General features: G+C 34.5%; 1 protein-coding gene across 7 annotated transcripts in view; it reads left to right on the top strand.

Annotated features, from left to right (window-relative positions):
• Positions 1-1,120: 1,120 nt before the first annotated feature.
• The window catches only part of TTK (TTK protein kinase), a 41,538-nt gene continuing 19,685 nt past the window's right edge, over positions 1,121-22,973 (top strand). For 2 of the 7 annotated variants that reach the window (XM_039852914.1, XM_039852911.1), the window contains exons 1-12: positions 2,446-2,584; positions 4,908-5,130; positions 5,497-5,603; positions 8,141-8,284; positions 8,764-8,875; positions 9,041-9,113; positions 9,208-9,302; positions 10,670-10,757; positions 11,574-11,694; positions 15,173-15,318; positions 21,146-21,282; positions 22,630-22,756. In XM_039852914.1, the coding sequence (XP_039708848.1) occupies positions 2,446-2,584; positions 4,908-5,130; positions 5,497-5,603; positions 8,141-8,284; positions 8,764-8,875; positions 9,041-9,113; positions 9,208-9,302; positions 10,670-10,757; positions 11,574-11,694; positions 15,173-15,318; positions 21,146-21,282; positions 22,630-22,756 (1,512 nt within the window). Of the gene's footprint in view, positions 1,296-2,443; positions 2,585-4,907; positions 5,131-5,496; positions 5,604-8,140; positions 8,285-8,763; positions 8,876-9,040; positions 9,114-9,207; positions 9,303-10,669; positions 10,758-11,573; positions 11,695-15,166; positions 15,319-21,145; positions 21,283-22,629; positions 22,757-22,973 lie in introns of those variants that run through there. The other 5 variants (XM_039852915.1, XM_039852912.1, XM_039852909.1 and 2 more) reach the window with 4 other exon arrangements.

Genomic DNA, 22,973 nt, shown 5'->3' with positions numbered 1-22,973 from the left:
AGCAGTATTTTCACAAAAATGCAAATTTTAAGACGCTAAAGAGATCAACAGGAATTGGTGGAATAGTACATTTCTTCCAACTAAAGGCAGTGTTAGACCCAACGGTGCAAAGGTGATTAGTCAACCATGATGTCGTGTAGCAAATCACTTTGTTCTACTGAAGCAAAAAACCAGCCATTATGTATGGAAAGATGCGTTAAGTGAGGAAAGGCTTTCACGGTGGCCAGGTGGCTGGCCAGAGCTGGGAATGCAAGGTTCTAAGAACAGCTTTGGAGTTAACAAGTGACAGTTGCAGTCAGTTTCCTACACATACACAAAACCAAACAACCTCTCCTCCCATAGAGCATGTCAAGTTGCTGGTACAACAGACATCTCGTTGCCTTGGATCACAAAGCCACTTAGCAGAGTCCCGCACCTGCGTAGATTACTCGAGAAGTGACCTTTCCGTGAGAACACTTGAGCTCTTAAGTGGGATAGGATCGGGGAGCGGCGAGGGGTAGGGAGGGGAAGTGGAGATTAAACAGAGGTCAGATATGGCTATCGTGATTGGCATGTTAGTTCTGCGCAAAATTCTGACAAAAGGGAGTGCCTTGGCTTGAAGACGAAGCATGGAATCACTTAAGGGTCGTGAAAGGGTGTGGAAACTCAAGGACACAAAGCACTGAGATTTTTGAGCTGGCGGCAGGGCTGAAGGTAGCGCTGTGAACCATCCTTTCTTGCCACATCCTGCCTAATCCCGGCAGTGAGGAGCGCCGGGGTGAGCGGGGTCGTGGAGGACAAAAGAGTGGGGTGGTGGTCAGTGGGCAAGGACCTACTCAGAGGGCACCTTTTAGGTCCAGATGCTGGGAGCAGCGTCCCTGCCCCCGTCTTCCTCTCACCGGGTAATTCCTCCCCGGAGTGGCTCCCTCCCCAGCAAAAATTTGGCGCGGTTAAACTGGGAGGTGCCGAAAAGCCGGCCTCCAGGCGCCGGGGATATGCAGATCAAGCGCCAGCAACCCAGGACTCCAGAAGCCGCGCGGGTGGCGTCAGGGCGAACCTTCCTGGGCGGGACTCAAGGGACACAGAGAAAGGGGAGGTGTCGACGGACACGAACCAATCACGGAAGACGCTTCCACGTGACCAGCACCGACCAATAGGGGGCCGCGGCAATAGCGGCGGGGAAATTCAAACGTGTTTGCGCAGAAGGGCTTGGATTCCATCTTTTCTTCTCAAATCGGCTTTCTGGAAGTTCGTTCGGCCTCGCAAGTTCAAGGAGGAACGGCGGCGGCTGGTGTGTAGGCTCTTTAGCCACGCGGGTGAGTAAGCAGTGGGGGCGGGATGGGGGCGGCTCAGATTGGGGCAGGCGACATAGGGCGCAGCTAAACGAGCTGGAGGGGGAGGGGAGGTCTAGCTACCTCCGCCAATCCAGTGGGTGTAGCCAAAGATTTTGTTTATGATCCCGGAAGCAGGAGATGGGTGTGGACCGCGCTGGGAAGTGGGCCTGGCGAGACACCTGGGGAGAGTTTGTGTACACGAGATTGTCTCCCAAAAGACATATCCTCTCTTGTGTGGTGTTTTAGAATAGGGAGAGGAGATGGTGGCTGTGTTCTGACAGTTACTTTTCGAACCTGACTTCAAGAGGTGATACCTAGAAGCCCACTTTATCGCCCCTTCATTGTTAAACTTGAGATCAGTGGCGGTATGGATATCAGTGATCCTGGGTTACTGGGTTGATGTTTGAGAATTACAAAGATGAGACTGACAGGCAGACTGCCGACACTTTGTTTACCAAATATCACCACCACGCAGATGAGCAAGTGCTCGATATTATATGAATACAGTTGATTCTTGATATTAGAGTGATTAAGTTAGCAAATCATGATTCTACCAGATATGCACTAGAACAAACCTTATGATATCCCATTTATCAGTAAAAGGCTATGTTGTATATATTCTATTTTGAAAGACTTTGCAGTGTGCAGGTTTGTGCATATAAAGCAAGTGACTAAAGGGATGGCTATTCACATTACCAAAAGGATTCTTTATGTATGTATGTCACTACCAGAATCCAAACGAACATTCCATCACATTTTCTTAAAATGACAATTTGCAGGTGGCCCAGAGAAAATAAATTGGAGAAAGAGTGAAAGGAAGGCATTCAGTATGTTGAAGAAAAATAGAAAGTTTGAAAAGAAGGGCAGCAATTTCTGTGTTGTGAATGGCTTCCTGGAAGTTCTGTTGGAAAGAAAACATTCTTAGCCTTTCGAAAACTTTGATGGCCAAATTTCAGATATGCACAGTTTTCATGCACAAGGCTTCACAAATACTGCCTTCATATAGCTTTGTTAAGATGTGTTCACATAGCTAATGCTTTAGACTTCTGGTTCTAAAAGGCTAGCTGCAACTTTTTTTTTAATGCTAGTAAAAATAGAAATTGTGACTAGTTCCATTTTTTTTTTCTTAGAAATGGAGGCTGAGGATTTAAGTGGCAGAGAATTGACAATTGATTCAATAATCAACAAAGTGAGAGATTTTAAAAATAAATTTAAAAATGAAGACCTTACTGATGAGCTAAGCTTGAATAAAGTCTCTGCTGATACTACAGGTGAGTTTTTCCTTTTTGAGTGCCCTTTAAGGAAAAGGAATAAAATGTTAACCACTGTGTGTTCAGATAATATAATTTTGTCAGTAATTGATGCTCACCATTTAGAGTACTGTACACATACTTTATATTTTAACTCTTTTATTACCACAATTTTCTGCTTTCTGAAAAATGGAAACTTACCATTTATTACAGTGCACTTGGTAGTTTTCTTAACTCTTCAATTATTGTCTGCTGTTATTTCTACTGATGCCTGTCATCAGTAGATATACTATTTTTTTTCTATTACTTTTTTGCTGCAAACTACGAAAGCCTCACCAATCTTAATAGAATTATGTATAAATTTAAAGTCAAACACTCAGTTTCTGATTTGGAGAATCTTCCTATTACTCTCTTGGCCTTTTTTTCCTACTCCCTTTGCTCACTCTGTTCCAGCCTAGCGGCTTCTCTGCTGTTTCTCTTATATGCTAGACCAGCTCAACCCCAGTGCCTTTTCTCTTCCCCTCTGCCATGAACACCACTCCCCAGATAGCTGCCCATTCTTACTTTCTTCAAGCCATGCTCAAATATCATCTCAGTGAGGCCTTCCCTAACTCACCTATTTAAAATAGCAACCTGCTAAAGTGGAAGTGTGTCCCCAATCTCCCTTTCTTGTTATTATTTTTCTCTATAGTACTAATCACCTTATATCTGATTTATTAATGTGTTTATTGTTTGTCTTCACTAGAATGTGAGCTCTGTGAGGGCATGTTTTTTAATCTGTTTTGTTATATCTACTTAGCAAAGTGCTTGGCACATAGTAGGCACTTAAATATTTATTGAATGATTAATGAGCGAAAGTGCCCAAATTTTAATGCCCAACCTTTATAAAAAGTATTAGCTCAGAAGCCTAATTCTTTACTATATTTCATATTGTTGGGGTCATTTGAAAAGTGACCTTTGGATAAGTTTGTCATGTGTATACTAACGATTAAATGGATGAGGGATGGAAAATAAATGGAAGACATGTTGGTGTTAAGCAAATCTTAATAGAGTACCACTATACTTTATTATGTGTATTTAAATAATGCTAAGAAAGCTTGTATACCAAGGTAGATGAGTCCTTCTTTAAATCCTTAGCTCATTCAAAGTCCTTCTTTAAATCCTTAGCTCATTCAAATATATGTTAAGAAATTATTAACATATATTGATAATTGGGATGTACGACATTAGATCGAGTATTGAGGAAGATTCACAGATGCTTAAAACCATGGTTTCTAAATGAGAAGAATTTATGAAACCATTATGCTACATGTAATATATGTTCAGCAACAAATGAATACTAAATCAATAAAGACAATGCTTTAAGTGTTGAATAGAGGCAGAATGGGGTATTCAGAGCCATGAGGAATACATCTACAAAGACAGTGTTTTTTAGACATCTCACAGACCAGTTTGTTAAGAAAGCATTGGGAGGAAAAATGGAAAATTAAGTTAAGATCAGACCAGATTACATTTAATATAAAAAAACAAAGTTATGAATGTTCCGTTTTAGTAGAAAGCAGAAACAGTAATTTTGTTTGCGAAAATAAAGATTTAGCCCTGTCTAGGCTAACTGAAACTGATGGAAGGAATGATAGTTTCTCTGAGAAATGACGAAAATAGTAATGATTAAAATATCATAAACAGGAAACTGACATTAATTCAAGTTGTCTTTTTAAAGCATTTAACACTAAAGAAAGTAAAAAATAAATACATTGTGAAAATTATGGAGAAATATAGGTAACTTGGAGGGAGAAAAAAAAATGACCATACCAGTTACTTATCTTTTGTAAACTGATTTTGTTTGGTTGGTTTAAAAGTAAGTTTGAAATACATAGAGATAATGTTGGATAAAAAAAGATTACAAGAGGACTGGGGTATTAAGTATCTAAGTTTTTAATGAATACTGATAGTCGAGGGAGAGGTTTAGGTTTTCTTTGAGTAGTTAGGATACTAAAATAGAATTATGGTGCTACAGTATAACATTTCCTTAGGCTGTATATGGTTTTTTAAAGCTACTTATAAAAAAGTTTATTTCTAAATTTTTCTTTCCAAATATATAGCTTTTTTTTGAAGTAAAATATACCCTCATAAAAGATATATATGTACTAAATAAGCTTATATTTATAAAAATTATTAAAATTTTTAAAAAGTATTTTAAGGAGCTTGTGTACATTGATATTGCATACACTGATAACTGTAATTTGAAGGAAAAGTGCAATTCAATGTTTGTTTTTATGTCTTTTCTTACTTTTTTTATACTTTTTTTCTTACTTTTTTTTATACTTTTTTTCCCTTTATTCAGATAATTCGGGGACTGTTAACCAAATTATGATGATGGCCAACAACCCAGAGGACTGGTTGAATTTGTTGCTCAAACTAGAGAAAAACAGTATCCCCCTAAATGATGCCCTTTTAAATAAATTGATTGGTCGTTACAGTCAAGCAATTGAAGCACTTCCTCCAGATAAATATGGCCAAAATGAGAGTTTTGCTCGAATTCAAGTGAGATTTGCTGAATTAAAAGCGTAAGTATTAGCATTTTAACTACATTTAACTATGTTACATAACATAACTACGTTACAAAAAGATAAAATTAAAATATTTTGGTCAGGATTACTTGTAAAAAAATTAATATTTTTTGAACAAATCCTTTTTCTTATAATTAGCAAGTGAGTAATGTAAGTTCTCTTTAAAATGTACATGTTTCCACAAAAGTTTCTTAATTCTTGACTGACTAAAAAAAGATTTTAAAAAATAACTTAGTGGTATTTAATTTTACACACCTAAAAAAAACAATACCCTATGTCTTTTGGAAAATAGAATAAGGAATTATCAAACTTAGGTAGCTCTGTACTTTTTCTGAAAAGTTGACTCTGAAATCTTTATTACAGTATTCAAGAGCCAGATGATGCACGTGACTATTTTCAGATGGCCAGAGCAAACTGCAAGAAATTTGCTTTTGTACATATATCTTTTGCACAATTTGAACTGTCACAAGGTAATTTGAAATATCAAGTCTAAATTTTAAGTAAAAGATAACTTCCTGTTGTAACTCATATCCTAATATTAAATTATATGTATGAAGTAGGAAACTGAGGCAAAAGTCATACGTTGATCAGATAAGACTGTGGGGGAAGACTTCCACCTAAATGTAAATGCAGAGACTATTTGTTATACTAGCTCTTCCACTTGTAAAGAGTAATCCAGAGAATTAGCATGAACATCATGTTTGTGCTTAGATTCAGGAAAAGTCTAAGGAAAATTGCTTCTTCACTGGATATTCGTGGGATGAAATATATAAGATATTTAAAATAGCACTTAGATAAGCTTTCCTTATGCTACAGTTTTGTAGCACCAAAATATACATCAAAATATGATTGTGGCATTAACTGGTAGTTCCCTTTAAAAAAAAAGGTAAACTTATACAAAAACTTTTTTTCTTTTCTTTTTTTTTTTTTCCCCACTCACCTTGTTCTTTGTTGTCTGGACTTTTTGTATAGGGCCAGGACAGTCTTTTTCTCATTTTCTGGGGCCTCTGGATCCACCCTCAGTTTACCCTTTTGGCCATGTGTTCCTATTTTGCCTCAGCCTTGTTTCTGCTCCATCCCTGATCCCATTTACCACCAAGTACACACAGTACACTATAGGTTTGGCTCAACCAGAATTCCCACCCAAAGCAGAGTTCAGTTACTAGAAGAGTATTCTCCAGGATTGAGGCTGGAGAAAAGGATTGTACAAACTCAGGAAATAGTTTGAAAACCTTGAACTTTTACTTGTTTAGATGATTTCTGAGTCTTAGTTACCTGAATCATCTCTGATCTGTCTTGTGCACTATTAGGTGATGTTTTGAAAAATCAACCCTTTCCTGCCTAGGAAAATTAATTCCTCATTTTTGCTTCTTTTTTTCTCCCCTGGTTCTGAAAAGGCTTTATTGCAGGGGGCAAGGGAGTCAGCCCTACTTGGCTGCCACCTTCCTCATGGCCGCAAGGACGTTACTCAGCTCCTCTCACTTCTTGGCACCGATTGTATCCCCACCCTTTTCTTGATGAACTTCAGGGCCCGCTTGTCCTTGGAGACCTTGAGCAGCTCCATGGTGCTCCTCTTGTAGGGGGCAAAGCCGCATACCTCTCGGATCATGTCCCGCACGAACTTCATGTGCTTGGTGAGGCACACCGGTGGCACCTGTGCTTCAGCTTGCTCACGTTCTTGTCACCTTGTGACCCTTGTTCAGGCCCCTGGCCATTGGGTAGTGCAGAGCCACCCAATGGCTGAGGCAGCGGAAGCCCATTTTTGCTTCTTTAAGTTTGGCCAGAACTTTAGGACCCTCTCTATCTTCCCTTCATTCTACTTAAAAAAAATTTTTGTGGTATTTCGGCCTATCAATAGAAATTGTAAACTTTTACATCATTAGAATACATAATCATTGAAAATCTCAAATTGCGATCTGTAAAAAAGAAATGTACTTTATCTCTACCGCTACAATGTAGTAGTAGCCTCAAGGTCAAAATTGTGATTATTCTGAACAGAGTTGATGAATAGGCTTTCAGGAAATATGCAACATCCTGAAATTTTATGAGCAGTTTTGTATGTATGTGTACTTTTGTAGAAGTAAAGGACATTCCATGATTTTTTTCAGATTCTCAAATGGGTCCATATGCTCCATAATTACTAGTTCTTATCTAAGCCTTTCTTTCTTTCTTTGCTGTCCTAATATTCTCAATAAATGTAGACTTAACTGCTATCAAATATATTTGTATTCTTAAAACCTGTAAATTATCTGAAGCTAGAGGCCATCTCTTAATCATCTTTATACCCTAAGTGCCAAGTGCATAGCATAGCTCAGTGGCTCCCATAAACGTGGCTTACATATTCTATGAGATGCATGATGTATACATTTAGTATTTATAAACAAAATACTAAATATATTGGGTACATTTACAGTTGAAATAAAATTTGGTAATTTGTAGTCAGAAAGGTAATTATGGTAGTTAATATTGCATTTTTGAGGTGATGTAGCCAAGTTTGATAGCTAAAGGTTAATCTTTATCATATATATTTTTTTTACAGGAATTCTTTTGATAGAGGATTCCCTTTAGCAAAAGATGTCAACCTTTCTTATTGACTAAATGTCATTATGAATGATAGTTATTGTACTGCATTGTAACAGATGGACACTCTCAGGACTAATAACATCTAGGGCTTAGTTTTCCCTTTTACTAAATTCCCTGAGGTCCTAAGTGTTCTTATCAGCTTTTGCTGCCCTCACTCCATAACTGTTTTGTTACACTTCTTTTACTTCTGCAAATGGAAAATGGTGATACACTAATGCAGAATTATATATTACATGAGTAAACTATTTGACATGAATTTTTTACTAGAAGTGAGGTTGCTTTTATGCTTATAACTTAACGCGCAAGAGCCCTGAAATAAATATTTTTTCTAAAGCTTTTAAACTTTTTTCCCAGTCCTAATGAATAAGTATCTGGAGAGTGAAGATTGCTGCATTAAAATGACAATTAATTTTTACTTTGTTAGGAAATTTCAAAAAAGCAAAACAACTTCTTCATAAAGCTCTAGAATGTGGAGCAGTACCACTGCAAATGCTGGAAATTGCCATTCAGAATTTAAACCTGCAAAAAAAGCAGCTGCTTTCAGAGGAGGAAAAGAAGAGTTTATCAGGTAAATGTATTATTGTGTGCTAATACATTTCTGTGGTAAATAGCCTGTGAAAAAAAATTCAGGGTAATATTTTATAGAAAAATAATATTATGTAGAATAGTCAAAAATCTAAGTTTAAATTTCAAATTTAAATGAAGTGAGACATTTAGAAGTAATAAAGTCTTTACTACCATGTTGGATATTTTTTTGTTGATTATACTCTCACTGATTGTCATGTTAAAAACAACTTAATCTAAGCAAGAGAATCACTTTTTGCTTTTAGAAATAAGGCATGTGTGTTTATTCTAGGGAAACAGTGAAGTAATATGAAACAATTATAAAGTATGGTTAGAGAGAATTATCTTAGAATGTGTTCATGTCTGCACATCTTATTTAGGGACAGATCTATGAATTGGCTTTTTAAGTATTGTTTGTGAGATTACTTTTTTGTGTATTCCTATGTCTTTACAAATTTAATTATAATTTCAAAATTTTTACAGCATCTACAGTGTTAACTGCCCAAGAATCATTCCCCAATTCACTTGGACATTTACAGAATAGAAATATCAGTGATTCCAGAGGACAGACTGCAAAAGCCAGGTTTTTGTATGGGTGAGGAAACTGAACCAGTTCTTTAAACGCTTATCATACTTTTATGTTATTTTATGTTTACATATACATTTTTATGTAACAGTGATAACAGCGGTTAGTAGTTAATGGAAATACATAAGTTAATATTATTCTTTTTAAAAATTGGGGGTATTTTTTTCTGTTTAGAGAGAATGTGCCCCCTCAAGATGCAGAGATAAGTCATCAAAATTCCTTAAAACAAACACACAAAGTTAAACGGGTAAGTTAGTTTTAATCTACTTTGGTTAAGGTGGTAGTTGTGAGGTCTTTGTTTATTTCCTAGTTGGTTACTTAATCTTTCAAAACATTTTTAGTCATGCCCATTTGGAAGAGTCCCAGTTAACCTTCTAAATAGCCCGGATTGTCACGAGGACACTGATGGTTCATTTGTACCAAGTTTTGCAAAAAGGTATGTTGGGTTTTAGTTTTTAATTTGTTTTCAGTATTCGAAGATTGATGGCAGAATGGTCTTAAAGTCTTTTACTGCATAATAAAGTTACAATTAAATTTTTATTTAGTATTAAAAGTTACCGAGTTTCTAAATGACAAAGGAATGAGTGGGGAATATTACTTTATTTTGCTTTTTCACTCATTAAAAATATTCATGAAAGGAACTTAAAAAATAGGAAACATGGAGGAAAAAGTATTAAGTCAACCCGAAGCTTAAAAGACCTATGCAAACCTCCCCGAACTCCTGTTGTTTTAACATTTCCCACTTACGGATAACCTCTCTGGTAAGAGTCTCTTTTCACTGTGTACATAGAAGTCTCCACAGCAGTGATGAAGAAAGATGTGGGAATGATTTATTTTCCAGCTAGGTCAAGGAAAAGAGCAGCTATTGGTAGGGAAGATGATTAATTCATTCATTTGCTTCAGAGGCTAGGGCATCAAGAAGTGAGCAGAATAGGTAGAGATGAAATATTTTTTTATCATATCCGGTGTGTTTTTCCTTCAACTTGGGTGTTTGTTTCCTTAAAAGAAATGGGAATCTAATGTTCTAGCTTACCTACAAGAGCTTTTCTGGTCTATTCTTAACTCTAATCGCTATATAACATTTCTATTAGAAATGTTATATAGTCTCCTTGCATTCCAGAGAACCATGTGGCAAGTAAACTTTATTTATTTTGAGGCGAGTAAACTTTAGAAATACAACTGATTGTTTTTACTTGGTTTCTCCTATAGTTAAATTCCTTTTATACTTAGGGCTCGACTAAATATTGATATTAAAAAATTAATTGATTGTCAAGATTAAGCTCCAAAATGTTATGAGATGACTATTATCTTGTTATCTTTGTTTCAAATACCTAGCAGAGGAATAAAGGAGACTTTCTCACACTCCAAGAAAATAAAAACAAAAACAAACCAGTCGTTTTCTTGCTTGTTATGATACATGTATGCTAGGCACTGTGGAGGTCCACAGAAGGGTTTATATTTATAGTGTAGTTCTTATCTTTAAGCCGAAGTGTAGTTTCACCTACGTACTGTTGTTCCCTTCTTCTTTCCCACAATTGTACCTTCATTCCAACTGTTACTTATTACATAGTAAAGTAGGCAGTCACCTACTACTCATCTCTTATCAATTTTGTCATTGCTCAGCACCTAACTTAATAACATTTGTACTAGAATCATGTTATTTTTTAAAATAACATTTCAAGAGATTTTCCCGATTAAAATGTATATATTGTTTAAAGGCCAACTTTAAAAATGGAAAAGTAATATATTGAAAAAATTAATTTTGGATTAAACATTAAAATTATTTTTTTGTGTGGGTAATAGACAGACCTCTAGATCAGAATGCCGGGAGATGATTGTGCCTAGATCTAAATCAAGTGGAAACGATTCCTGTGAATTGAGAAATTTAAAGGTATTTCGCTTTCTAAGTTTTTATATGGAGCAAGGGTTCCTGATCCAGGGTCCATGAAGCTTTTTCTGTGGAAAGGACCCATAGTTTATACAATATTTTTAACAGTGTTCCTGAAGCCCCTAAGAGATGTAGGACCACTAATGGGAAGTAGTGTAGAAGTCCTAAACTGTTTCTCTAAGATTGAGATGGTAGAGCAAGGATCTGGGATAACTGAAGTAACACTATTCTTTGTTTAAGCAGATTTGTTGGCCTGGGTTTGGGAATAGCTGGGAAAGCTATTCCCCACAGCTATGGTTTCTTAGTGTGCTTACTGATCTGGAAGGGCATCTTAGACAAAAATGAGAGAATAAATTGTGATGGGCAGAAGTGAGGGCTTAGTCTGATGTTCTGATATGGCACAACTTTATGTGAACTTCAAAGACAGGAAACAGTTTTAGCCTTATTGTACTTGAGTTAGACCCCTAGCATCACAATGTGGGTCTTTTCAAATTTATAATTCCTCTCTTTTGTGGTCTTTGCTTTAAATAATAATTTTAACTAATCACAGCTATTTTAGTGAACATTTTAGCAATTAATTAATATGCCCATTGAAAGCCAAATAGCCAGATTTATGGTTATAGCCATTCTCATTGCTCTAATCAGTAATTTAAGAGGTTAATCTTTGGAGTTTGTGAGTTTACATGTGATTTTAATAGATAATTTTCCTAGGAATATCTTCACATAGATGAGATGTTAGTATATTGAACACTAAGACAAATTAGTAATACTACTATTTATTATGAGCCTTTTGTTTGATATCTTATTCTTTTCATATAGTCTGTCCAAAGTGTCCATTCCAAAGACCCTCTGGTGTCAGATGAGAAGAGTTCTGAACTTATTACTGATTCAATAACCGTGAAGAGTAAAACGAAATCAAGTCTTCTGAGAAAATTAGAAGGTAAGAGTGACAAAATTGATAGACTTACTTTAATTAACTACTTTGTTGCTTATGAATACTAACCAGCCACCTAAGATTTGAAATATATGACTGTGTCCGTGTTCCTTTATCTTGTATTTCAACTGAATTATATAGAGTGTATAAAAAGTATTGAGTTTTTAGCAAAGGAAGTTTATTTGCTTAAAAAGTGCATAAAAGGAATAGTGGAAGGAAAGTACAATGGAGCTGAGGTATATTTCTCAATTGGCTTGACAGATATTTTCTGGAAAAGGCACCGAAGTTGTATTTACCTGACAATTCTCCTTTTCATCTCGTGTCAAACATTTGATTTTTCCACCATATGAGTACTATGATAAATGTTTTAAGAATATATAAATGAATGAGCCAGGGCCCCAAGAAGGTTGCCATCCCATGTGGGAGATGTACTGCTAAATATAATGTTGAGTGGAATGTAGAGAATGTCATGAGAACCGCATAAATAAAATGTTATGAGAATTCAGAGGGAGGAGAAATTTGAGAAACTAATTTGGTTTAGGGGAAATAAGGAGTAAAAAACATGAAGAACTGTTAGGGTTTAAATAGGAAGGAATAGGAGCAAGAGTATTTCAGGGGGAGGAAATAGCATACACGAATAAAACATCTTAGAAACAAAAAACTGTCTAGTTATGCTGAAAACCATAACAGGTAGTATAGAAATGGGAGATGAGACTTGGTAGACATTGAAAGGCTGGTTTAAATTTTTTGTTCTTTTAGACGTCAGAGTACCATTAAAGATTTTTTGAACAGGATCATGAATTGGGATGATCATTGTCCAAACAAAAGTTGTCAGATTGGATGTAATTTTTTCTTTTAATTGGACTCAGGGAGGGGTACTGGGACAAAACAAGGCTTGCCCAGACTCATTTTATTTTATCCTGGGCTTTCCTGGTTTTAGCCCAGAAAGTCCCATGTCTCAGGAAAGCACTCAGTTCCTAGCAAACTGGGATGGTTAGTCGCCCTAGAAAAGTCTTTTTGCCATTATTTTGATTGGGATTAGATTCTTAATCCTAATATTTGGGGAAAACATTTTATATTTTCATGACATCTGTTGTAAACAGGTATGATTAAAAAATCATCTTTGCCAAATATGCTTGCTAGTGCTACTTATCTGACACCTAATTTTATGTTTTTAAATGAAGACTTGTGCCAGAAAACTGCCCAAATCATAACTGGCTTAGTCCTATGAAATAATTCATTCATGCGCATTTCTACTGAGTGTATTCAGAGGATGGATTGTTGGGTCACAGGCTGTGCATATGTTCACCTTTAGTGGGTAGTGCCAGACGGTTTTCCATAGTGGTTATACTTTTTACTAGAAGTTATGTTGCTCTTGCTCCATAGTCTCCTCAGTTGTTTTATTATTGGGTTTTAGTCTTAGACATTCTGATGCTGCTAAGTGATAATCTCATTGTGGTTTTACTTTGCATTTCCCTGATGTCTAATGATGTTGAACATCTTTTTTGTATGTTTATTGGCCATTTGGGTATTCTCTTGTGAAGTACTTGTTGGAATCTCTTATCAATTTTTCTATTGGATTTTCTTTCAGTTTCTCATTGATTTTTAAGACATATTTATATCATCTAGATACAAATCTTTTGTTGGATATATGTATTGCAAGTGACTTCTCCCATTATGTGGTGAAGACTTGATGAAAAGAAATTTTTAATTCACGCATTTTAATTTATTAATCTTTTCTTTTGTGGTGTTTTCAGTTCCTTTAAACAAATCTTTTTCTACTCTAAGATCATAAAGATATTTTCATATATTTTAGAGGATTTGTCATTTTACTTTTCACATTTAGACTTATATTCTATCTGAGATTAATATTTTTATATATTTAAGAGCAAGTGTCAAGATTCTTTTCTTTTTTCCTTTATGATATCCAATTGATCCAGAAGTACTTATTGAAAAGACCCTCTTTTCCATAACTAAATTGTTGTAAGTTAGGTGATCGTGTGTGATGTCTGGTTTTAGATTCTTCTCTGTTTCAGAGTTCTTTGTCTCTTTGTGCAATACAGTCCTGTTTTAATTACCACAGTAAGTCTTTACAGTTTTCAAAAAATCTTCCAACTTTGTTTCTTCATATCTATGTAAATCTTCTAACTTTGCTCTTTTTCAAGGCAATATTAGCTATTCTAGGCCTTTGGATTTCCACATAAATATTAGAAACTATCAGATTCTGTTTTTTGTTTTGTTTTTTTTTTTAATGAGATTTTGATTGAGATCTAATGGGACAAGCTCACATCTTAACAGATAAGTTTTCTAGTCCACTAACCCGGCATATTCAAGTAGTCTTTAAAACATTGAGAGAATCGTTTTCTGTGTAGAGATTTTGCTTATCTTTTGCTAGAGTTATTCCTAAATATTTGATACTTTTTATGCTATGATAATGAATAGGATCTTTAAAAGTTTGTTATCCTTTACTTTGTTGCTGATATGTAAAAATGCAACTGATTTTTAGTTATTGATTTTAGATACAGTGATATTGCTAAATTCACTGATAATTCTAATATTTTCCTATGGATTTTTTCATGTTGTTTGAAAATAATATAACATTTTGTTTCCTTCCAAGCCTTTTAACTTTCTATGTAATGATGAATAGAAGGGATGAAGGTGGCATTCTTGTCTCATTCTATATTTTAGAGGGAAGCTTTCAATATTTTACTCATAGATGATAATTTCTGTAGATTTTTGTAGCTACTCTTTATCAAGTATAAAAACAGAGTTGCTGCTTTATACCTAGATTACCATTGGCTTTTTTGTGGTTGAGTATTAAATTTTATCAAATGCTTTTTTCAGTTTATTGAGTTGATTATATATATTTTTTCTCTATTCTGTTATTATGGTAAATTAAATTGATTTTCAAATATTAAGCAAACTGCACTTAGGAATATACAATTTGGTCATAATTTGTTATCCCTTTTGTATATCAATTTCGAATATTTTAAGATTTTTGTATCTATTGTCATGATAGGAATGGAACATTAAGATTCATAGAATAGTAAATATATTGTTTACAGACCCTTAAAAAAGTAAATTGTGGGCCAGTTTAAGGTAAAACTTTTGTAAAAAAGTCGAGGTCTATGAAAAGTTGTGACTTGTCTTCTTTTTATTAGTAAGAATTTATGACATATATATATATATTTTTTTTTAAAAAGTATTTATTTACTTGCTTTCTGGTAAAGACCAGAAGCATTTAAATTCAGAATGGTCTCTGATAAAAAAAAAAGTCTAGGTAACAATTTAGGAAGATGGCTGCGTTGCAGCTTTGTAAAATTGACTTGCAAAAGGAAATTGTCAACAACTGGCTTAAGGTTTTAGTTTCCTGTTTTTAAGAGCAAATGCGAATACAGTTTGCAATGTGTTCTATTGTTTAGGTTTAATATTGTTATTATCAAATGTTCTTGTGTTTTAATGACAATAACAAAAACAATTTCAGAAACTAAATATGAAGAGCCAAAGGTTCCAGAAAGTAACCAGAAACAATGGCAGTCTAAGAGAAAGTCAGAATGTGTAAACCAGAATCCTGCTGCATCTTCAAACCAGTGGCAGATTCCAGAGATAACCCGAAAAGTTGATACAGAGGTAACTTTTGTTTTCCCTCAGGTGGAACATTGCCATTGTTCATGTGATGATCATGTTAAATGTTTTATTTTATTCAATCCTTATGCGCCATATTTAGTGGAATAGTCTACTTAAGGAACATTATTATTACTCACAAAACAATGACCAGTAACAGTCATATGTTCGCAAGAGTATACGTCAAGTTGAATTCTTTTCTGTTTTCAGTAGTTTTTCTAGATGGCTATTGACTGGCGGCAGGGGTCAGCAAACTACAGCCTATGGGTCAAACTGGTTCCCAGTCTGTCTGTAAATACGTTTTATTGTTGTGCAGCTGTGCCCATTTATTTTTTTTTAAATGTCAACAGGGGAGTTGAGTAATTGCAACAGACCTAATCTGATCTACAAAGCCTAATATGTTTCCTGTTTTGCCCTTTACAGAAAATATGCTTATCCCTGACCTAGTGCAATGTGAACCAAAGCATTTGACAGTTTCCTCCTGTCATCCTCATGGATAAAGTAGAAAATATAGACTAGACAATGTATGTAAATTTATAGCATTTTGAATGATCATTCTCAGTGGCTAGGTGTCATTTCCGAAGGAATTATCTAATAGACTCCTGGAGAATCATACCTATTTCAATCCATGGACATACTTTCCTCACTTTCTTTTCAGTTATAATCTAACTCAGTGGTTCTCAAAATATTTTGGTCTTGGGACTCCTTTTTATACTCTTAATTATCAAGACCCCTAAAGAGCTTTTGTTCACATAGGTTATATTTACCAGTATTTACTGTATTAGAAAGTAAAACCAAAAATGTTAAAAACACTTATTAATATATTAAAAACAATCCATTACACGTGAACATAGATACACTTCTATGAAAAATAAGTATTTTCTTTTATTGAAGTATAATTGACATAAAACGTTAGTTTCAGGTGTACAACATAATGTTTTGGTATTTGTATATATCGTGAAATGATCACCACAATAAATCTAGTTAACATCTGTCACCATACTTAGCTACACATTTTTTTTGTCTTGTGATAAGAACTTTAAGATCTACTCTCTTAATAATTTTCTCAAATATGCAATACAATGTTATTTACTATAGTCACCATGCTGTACATTACATCCCCATGACTTATTTTATACCTGGAAGTTTGTATCTTTTGACTACCTTCACCCTTCTGACCATGGCCTGTGTGCCCATCCCCACCTCCTCAAGGCCCCATCCCACCTCTGGCAAACAACAATCTGTAAGCTTTTTTTAATGATTTTACATACAAGTGATACTATGCAGTATTTATCTTTCTCTGTCTGGGTGTTTCACTTAGCATAATGCTCCCAGGGCCCATTCATGTTTTTGCAAAGGGCAAGATTTCATTCTTTAGGCTGAATAATACTCCTGTGTGTGTGTATCACATCACATTTTCTTCATTCATCCATCACTAGATACTTAGGTTGTCTCCATATCTTGACTATTATAAATAATGCTGCAGTTAACTTGAGGGAAGGTGTATATATCTTTTGAGTTAGTATTTTCATTTTCTTCTGATAAGTACCCTGAAGTGGAAGTGCTGTGTCATATGGTAATTCTGTTTTTAATTTTTTGAAGAACATCTATACTGTTTTTATAGTGACTGCATCACAAGTGTTCCCTTTTCTCCATATCTTTGCCAGCATTTGTTATTTCTTGTCTTTTTGAGAATAGTTATTCTAACAGGTGTGAGATGATATCTCATTGTGGTTTGATTGGCTTTTCCATAATGATTAGTGATGTTAAGCATCTTTTCATATATCTATCTGTATGTCTTCTTTGGAAAAATGTCTGTTCAGATTTTCTGCCCATTGTTTATTCAGATTTTTTTTCTTATTGTTGTTTTTGCTATTGAGTTATGTGAATTTTTAATATATTTTTGGATATTAACTCCTTATCAGATACATAATTTGCAAATATTTTCTCCCATTCAATAGGTTACCTTTTCATTTTATTGATGGTTTTCTTTGCTATGCATAAGCTTTTTACTTTGAGGTAGTCCCACTTGTTTATTGTTTTTCTTGTCTTTGCTTTTGGTGTCAGATCCAAAAAATCATCATCAAGACCTACATTAAGGACCTTACCACCTATGTTTTCTTCTAGGAGTTTTATGATTTCAGGTCTTACATGCGTCTTTGATCTATTTTGAGTTAATTTTTTGCATGGTATAAGATAGTGGTCTAGTTTCATTCTTTTGCATGTGGTTCTCCAATTTTTCCAGCACCATTTATTGAAGAGATACTCTTTTCCCTATTGCTTATTATTGTCTCCTTTGTCATAAATTACTTGACCTTGTATTTGTGGGTTTATTTCTGTACTCTCTATTGTGTTCCCTTGATCTATGTGTCTGTTTTAATGCCAGTACCATGCTGTTTTGATTATTATAGCTTTATAAAATAGTTTGAAATCAGGGAAGTGATACTTTAGGCTTTGTTCTTCTTTCCTAAGATTGTTTTGGCTATTCAAGGTCTTTTGTAGTTTTATACAAATTTTAGGATTGTTATATTTTTGTGAAAAATACCATTGCCATTGGAATGTTGATAGGGATTGCATTGAATGTGTAGATTGCTTTGGGTATTATGGACATTTTAACAATATTTATATTTCCAATCAATGAGAATGGAATATCTTTCTATTTATTTACATCATCTTTAATTTTTCTCATAAATGTCTACAGTTTTCAGTGTACAGGTTTTTCACTTCCTTGGTTAAATTTATTTCTAAGTATTTTATTCTTTTTGATGTAATCATGAATGGAATTGTTTTGTGAATTTTTGGTAGTTCATTATTAATATGTAGAAATGCAACAGATTTTTGCATGTCGATTTCGTATCTTGTAACTTTACTGAATTTGTTAGTTCTAACAGTCTTTTGGTGTAGTCTTTAGGATTTTCTATATATAATATTCTGTCATCTGCAAATAGGGACAGTTTTACTTTTTTCTTTCCAATTTGAATGCCTTTATTTCTTACCTAATTGCTCTGGCTGGGACTTCCAATACTATGTTGAATGTACGTGGCAAGAGTGGGCATTCTTATCTTATTACTGATCTCAGAGGAAAAGCTTTCAGCTTTTCACCATTGAGTATGATGTTATCTGGGCTTGTCATATATGACCTTTATTATGCTCAGTTACATTCTCTCTGAAAAATAAGTATTTTTCAAAACAAGATAATTGTAGTGAGAGGAGAGTGGCATTGTTGTACAATTTATTTAATGGTTGGCTTACCAGAAGACTATTTCTTGTACCTGCTTTTGCATTCAGTCTGTTTTATTATCATATACCTTGTAGCCTCAGAAAACTTCAGTATATACTCAAAAAACAATGAAAGTGAAAAAGACAAATAATGCCTTAGTATGACTAAGAAAATAGTTTTAACCCCTCAGATCTCCTAAAAAGGTTTTGGAGACCACCCTTTCTTTGCTTTACCTGGATTACTCTTTGGGAACCACCGTTCTAAGTAATGAAGTAGATAACAAATATTAAAGGAGATGAATCCTGACATGTTGAATCATGGATCATATTAAACAGCATCTCTTTTTTCCTTTTGAAACTTGTAATTCAGTAACATGGTAAGGGAATTTAAAACCATTTATTTGTCATTAGGGAAATGTAACTCAAAACTACGGTGAGATACTACTCCATATCCACTAAGACAGCTGTGATTAAAAAGAGACAGTGTGTTGGTAAAGAAATGAAACCCTTACACACTGGTGATGAGAATGTAAAATGGTGTAAGATATGTAGAAAATGGAATGGCAGTTCCTCAAAAGGTTAAACAGAGTCACCATATGCTCCAGCAATTCCTAGGTATATAGAAAACTGAAAACATTTATCCACAGAAAAGCTTGCATAAAAATGGTCATAGCAGCTATTCATAATTGCCAAAAAGTGGAAATAACCCAAATATCCATCAGTTAGTTAAACAAAATGTGGTCCTTTTAATTTTATTATTTTATTATTCAACAATAAAACATAGTAAAGTACTGATAAGTGCTATATAAGATAGATAAATCTTGAAAACAATATGGGGCCTATCACAAAAGGCCATATATTATGTGATTCTATTTATAAGAAATGTCCAAAATAGGCAAATCCGTAGAGAGAAAGATTAGTGGTTGCCACTAAGACTGGGAAGAGTGGAGAATGGAGGTGAGTGGAAACAGATGTGGAGTTTCTCCTTAGGGTGATGAAAATAGTCTGTAATTAAATAGTGATGATCACACACCCTTGTGAATATACCAAAAACCATTGAATAGTATACTTGGGAGAAAAAGAAAAAGAGATTAGGCAGTTTCTTGGAGTTGCTCTCTCCAGCAGCCCTCTCAAGTGGAGGTTGTTTTTGTCTCACATCTCGCTTGCATTACAGCTATGCTTCTTGTTGTCATGTCCAGACCATTTCTTCTCTTGCAAAAGCCCTGCCTTTTTGAAGCTTCTGCCTTCTGAATATACCATCCTGTTTCTTGCTCATTGCTATCATCTCTAAACATCTAATGACTCCCCATCATTCCTTCAAGATACTATTAGGCTCTGAATCACTTCAATTTACTTCAAACCAACAGCTATCATCTTTTTTTCATGGCTGCTATACCCCTATGTATTGCTAGTCCTACACCTAGCCTCCAAATTCATAACTTCTTTCTCCTTCATAACCATTTCCTTAATTTCAACTAGCTGCCCATTCCTATATCCTTAATTCTGATCTTTGGAATCTCAAATGCAAACATCTCACTCTATGACTACAATATTTCCACTTTCCTTGCTGAATAATCTTACTACGACAGTTTCTCAATACCATTCTGACCAAATATAGATGAGGAAATCTTAAATTAAATAGAAAATTTATCCAGGAAAAGAGACAATAGCAGTCATGCTAGCTATCTTCAAAAACTTGAAGGACAAAAATGTAAGAAGTAGAAGGGATTTATCCATTGTGGTTCTCAAGAGCATAACATGGACCAGGGGGTTAAAATTATAATAGAGAAACTGACTTAATCTAAACATCTACGAATCCTTTCTGATAACTAAAGCTGTACCGAAGTTGAAATGAACCTCCTTAGACAGTAGTGAGTGCTCAGTTACTAATACCATTCAGACAAAATTTGGTTCTGTATTTGGTTGAGAGGCTGTAGAACAGGCGTTGGCAAAGTCTTCTGTAAAAGGTTAGTAGGCTTTACAGACCAGATGGTCACTGTTGCAGTTACTCAGCTCTGCCATTATAGCATGAAAACAGCCATATGACAGTATGTAAACAAATGAGCATAGCTGTGTCCCAGTAAAATTTTATTTACAAAAACTGGTGGCAGGCCAGATTCAGCCTGCACTTTGTAATTTACCTATCCTTCCTGTGGAGGATGTTCATCAGTGCTTTGGAATTTTTATGAGATAAATTCTACAAACATTATGTCTCTTATGAAGAACACTAGGTAGGTATTTGCTATTTCAAATTATGCTAACTAATTAATATTTGGCCATTTTCCCCATAAACATATAAGTGGAGAATGTGATTTTATTGTTCAAAGACTAGTTTTTAGAAGCACAGGGTATTTATTTAGTTTATAAAAATTCAATACTGGTTACAATAGACCTGAAGGGCAGGACATTAGATCCTGTTTTGTTAAACAATACTGTGTGCTTTCCCTCTACTTGTAATCCCTTTGAGCAGAATATAACAGGCTTTAGAATTTAGAAAGAGCAACATCAAAAAGTTATTGAAAGTCTGGAATACATATGTCTACTTATTTTAGCATGCTTTGTATTTCATATTTTTATTATTTGTTTTAGAAGTGATATTTTTGTTTTGTTTTAGCAGAAACAAAACACTTTTGATCAACCTGCTTCTTTAGTTTCCAAGCAGTCACCGCCAATATCAATACCTAAAAGGACTGACCAAAAATCCGTTTGTAAGACACCCAGCAGCAGAGCCTTGGAAGATTACATGAGCTGGTAATTACTTATGGCTCTTAACTTTGTGTTATAGAAATAACATGAGCTTTGGGGCCAAATAGATCTCGAGTTGAATCCTTTAAAAGTTTTTCGAATTCATACTATTTTTCTCAGTGTCATTTTTTTTTCATCTGTAAAAGGGGAGCAGAAGGTGGCTACAATATATTTTTAAGGATTGTTGTGAAAGTCTCTGTTATATTGTAATCAGTACCTACAACCTCAATACTCTAAGTATGCAAAACTTCTTGATAATCATGCATTGCAACTTTGATACTTCTCTGTAATTGGGAGAGATTTTAAGGTTACATTCTTAGAGCTAAAGGGTAGATACGTTTTATAGCAAATGAGGTATTAATTGAAATATGATAGTTTCTGAGAGATTGTTTACAGGTGATAGTTCTGGGGATGTTCAGAGGTATAAGATGAATGGATGGGAATGAGGGATGAGTAAAGGAATTGGATGGTTGGTGCTAATAGGAAACAAGGGATGGTGCAAATGTAAAGTAATGATATTCAAAGAAAGGAAATAATGGATGTGACACATCATATTCTTTAACTAGTGGCTATATTTTAATATATTTTTTAACATCTTAGAGGATAACTTAAATCCATGATGCCTTTTGCTTTTCATTTTCATAACGTAATCTTTGATGTTAATTAGAAATGGTCTTAGAAATTTTATAACCTAGTCTCCTACCTACTATATATTACCTCATTTTATTATACTTAGAATGTTTTAAAGAATGATTGCTAACTACAATAATAATGCAGTTATTTCTTGTGAAATTAGCGTACTTTTTGTCAACAAATATTTATAGAACTACTTTGTGCCAAGCACCATTCTAGGTACTGAGGAGACAATAGTAAATAAGACAAGCAAAAGCATAAATGTGAACTGAACGGCATTTAGCTCAAAGACTAAGTTCCCTGATGTAATTTGGCGTTCAGATATCTCTGGCAGGCTGCTGTAGAACATTATTGTTAGAAAGCACTCTTAAAACCTGTGATCAGCCATAGGGCTGATCTTTGCCTTGGATAAGTTCTTATAAAATAACCCCAACTACATATTTCAAATGCCATCTGATTTTTTTTAAATAAGGATCTTTTTTTGAGGGGGTGGGGGGTCTGGGAACAAAAATTACTTTCAGAAAGAATTTCCCCAAAACAAATTTCTTGTGTTGGTGTATCTAGGATAAATAATTCAGCTGTATTATGAAAACTGGCTTGGGTTCTGTTTAACGTGACAGATTTAAGTTTATGTTCATCTTTTAAAATCACACAAAAACTAACTTAGACTCTTGTTTTTAAATTGTTTAATGTTTTAAATTAAAAAACTATCTTTCCTAGTTTTAGAACTCCAGTTGTAAAGAATGACTTTCCACCTGCTTGTCAGTTGTCAACACCTTATAACCAACCTGCCTATTTCCAGCAGCAACAGCAGCAAATACCTGTTACTCCACTTCAAAATTTACAGGTTTGATAAGCTTTATCTATGATAGTACATGTTAAAGTACGATCAATTTCAAAGGCTTTATTATTACAGTATCTAGTTGTTAGGAAAAGTCTTAAGAACTTGTCAATTCTTAGTTCCATTAAGCAAAACTCTTTTCTGATAAGAGTACCTCTTGACTTTGAGAGGTTAGTTATTAAAGAAGCTAATGAAGTTTTTTTCAATAACTGGGCCAGAGGAC

The sequence above is a fragment of the Pteropus medius genome, unplaced genomic scaffold (assembly GCF_902729225.1).
Source record: "Pteropus medius unplaced genomic scaffold, Ma_sr-lr_union100, whole genome shotgun sequence".
NCBI lineage: Eukaryota > Metazoa > Chordata > Mammalia > Chiroptera > Pteropodidae > Pteropus > Pteropus medius.
This window is presented reverse-complemented; position numbering and strand designations above follow the sequence as displayed.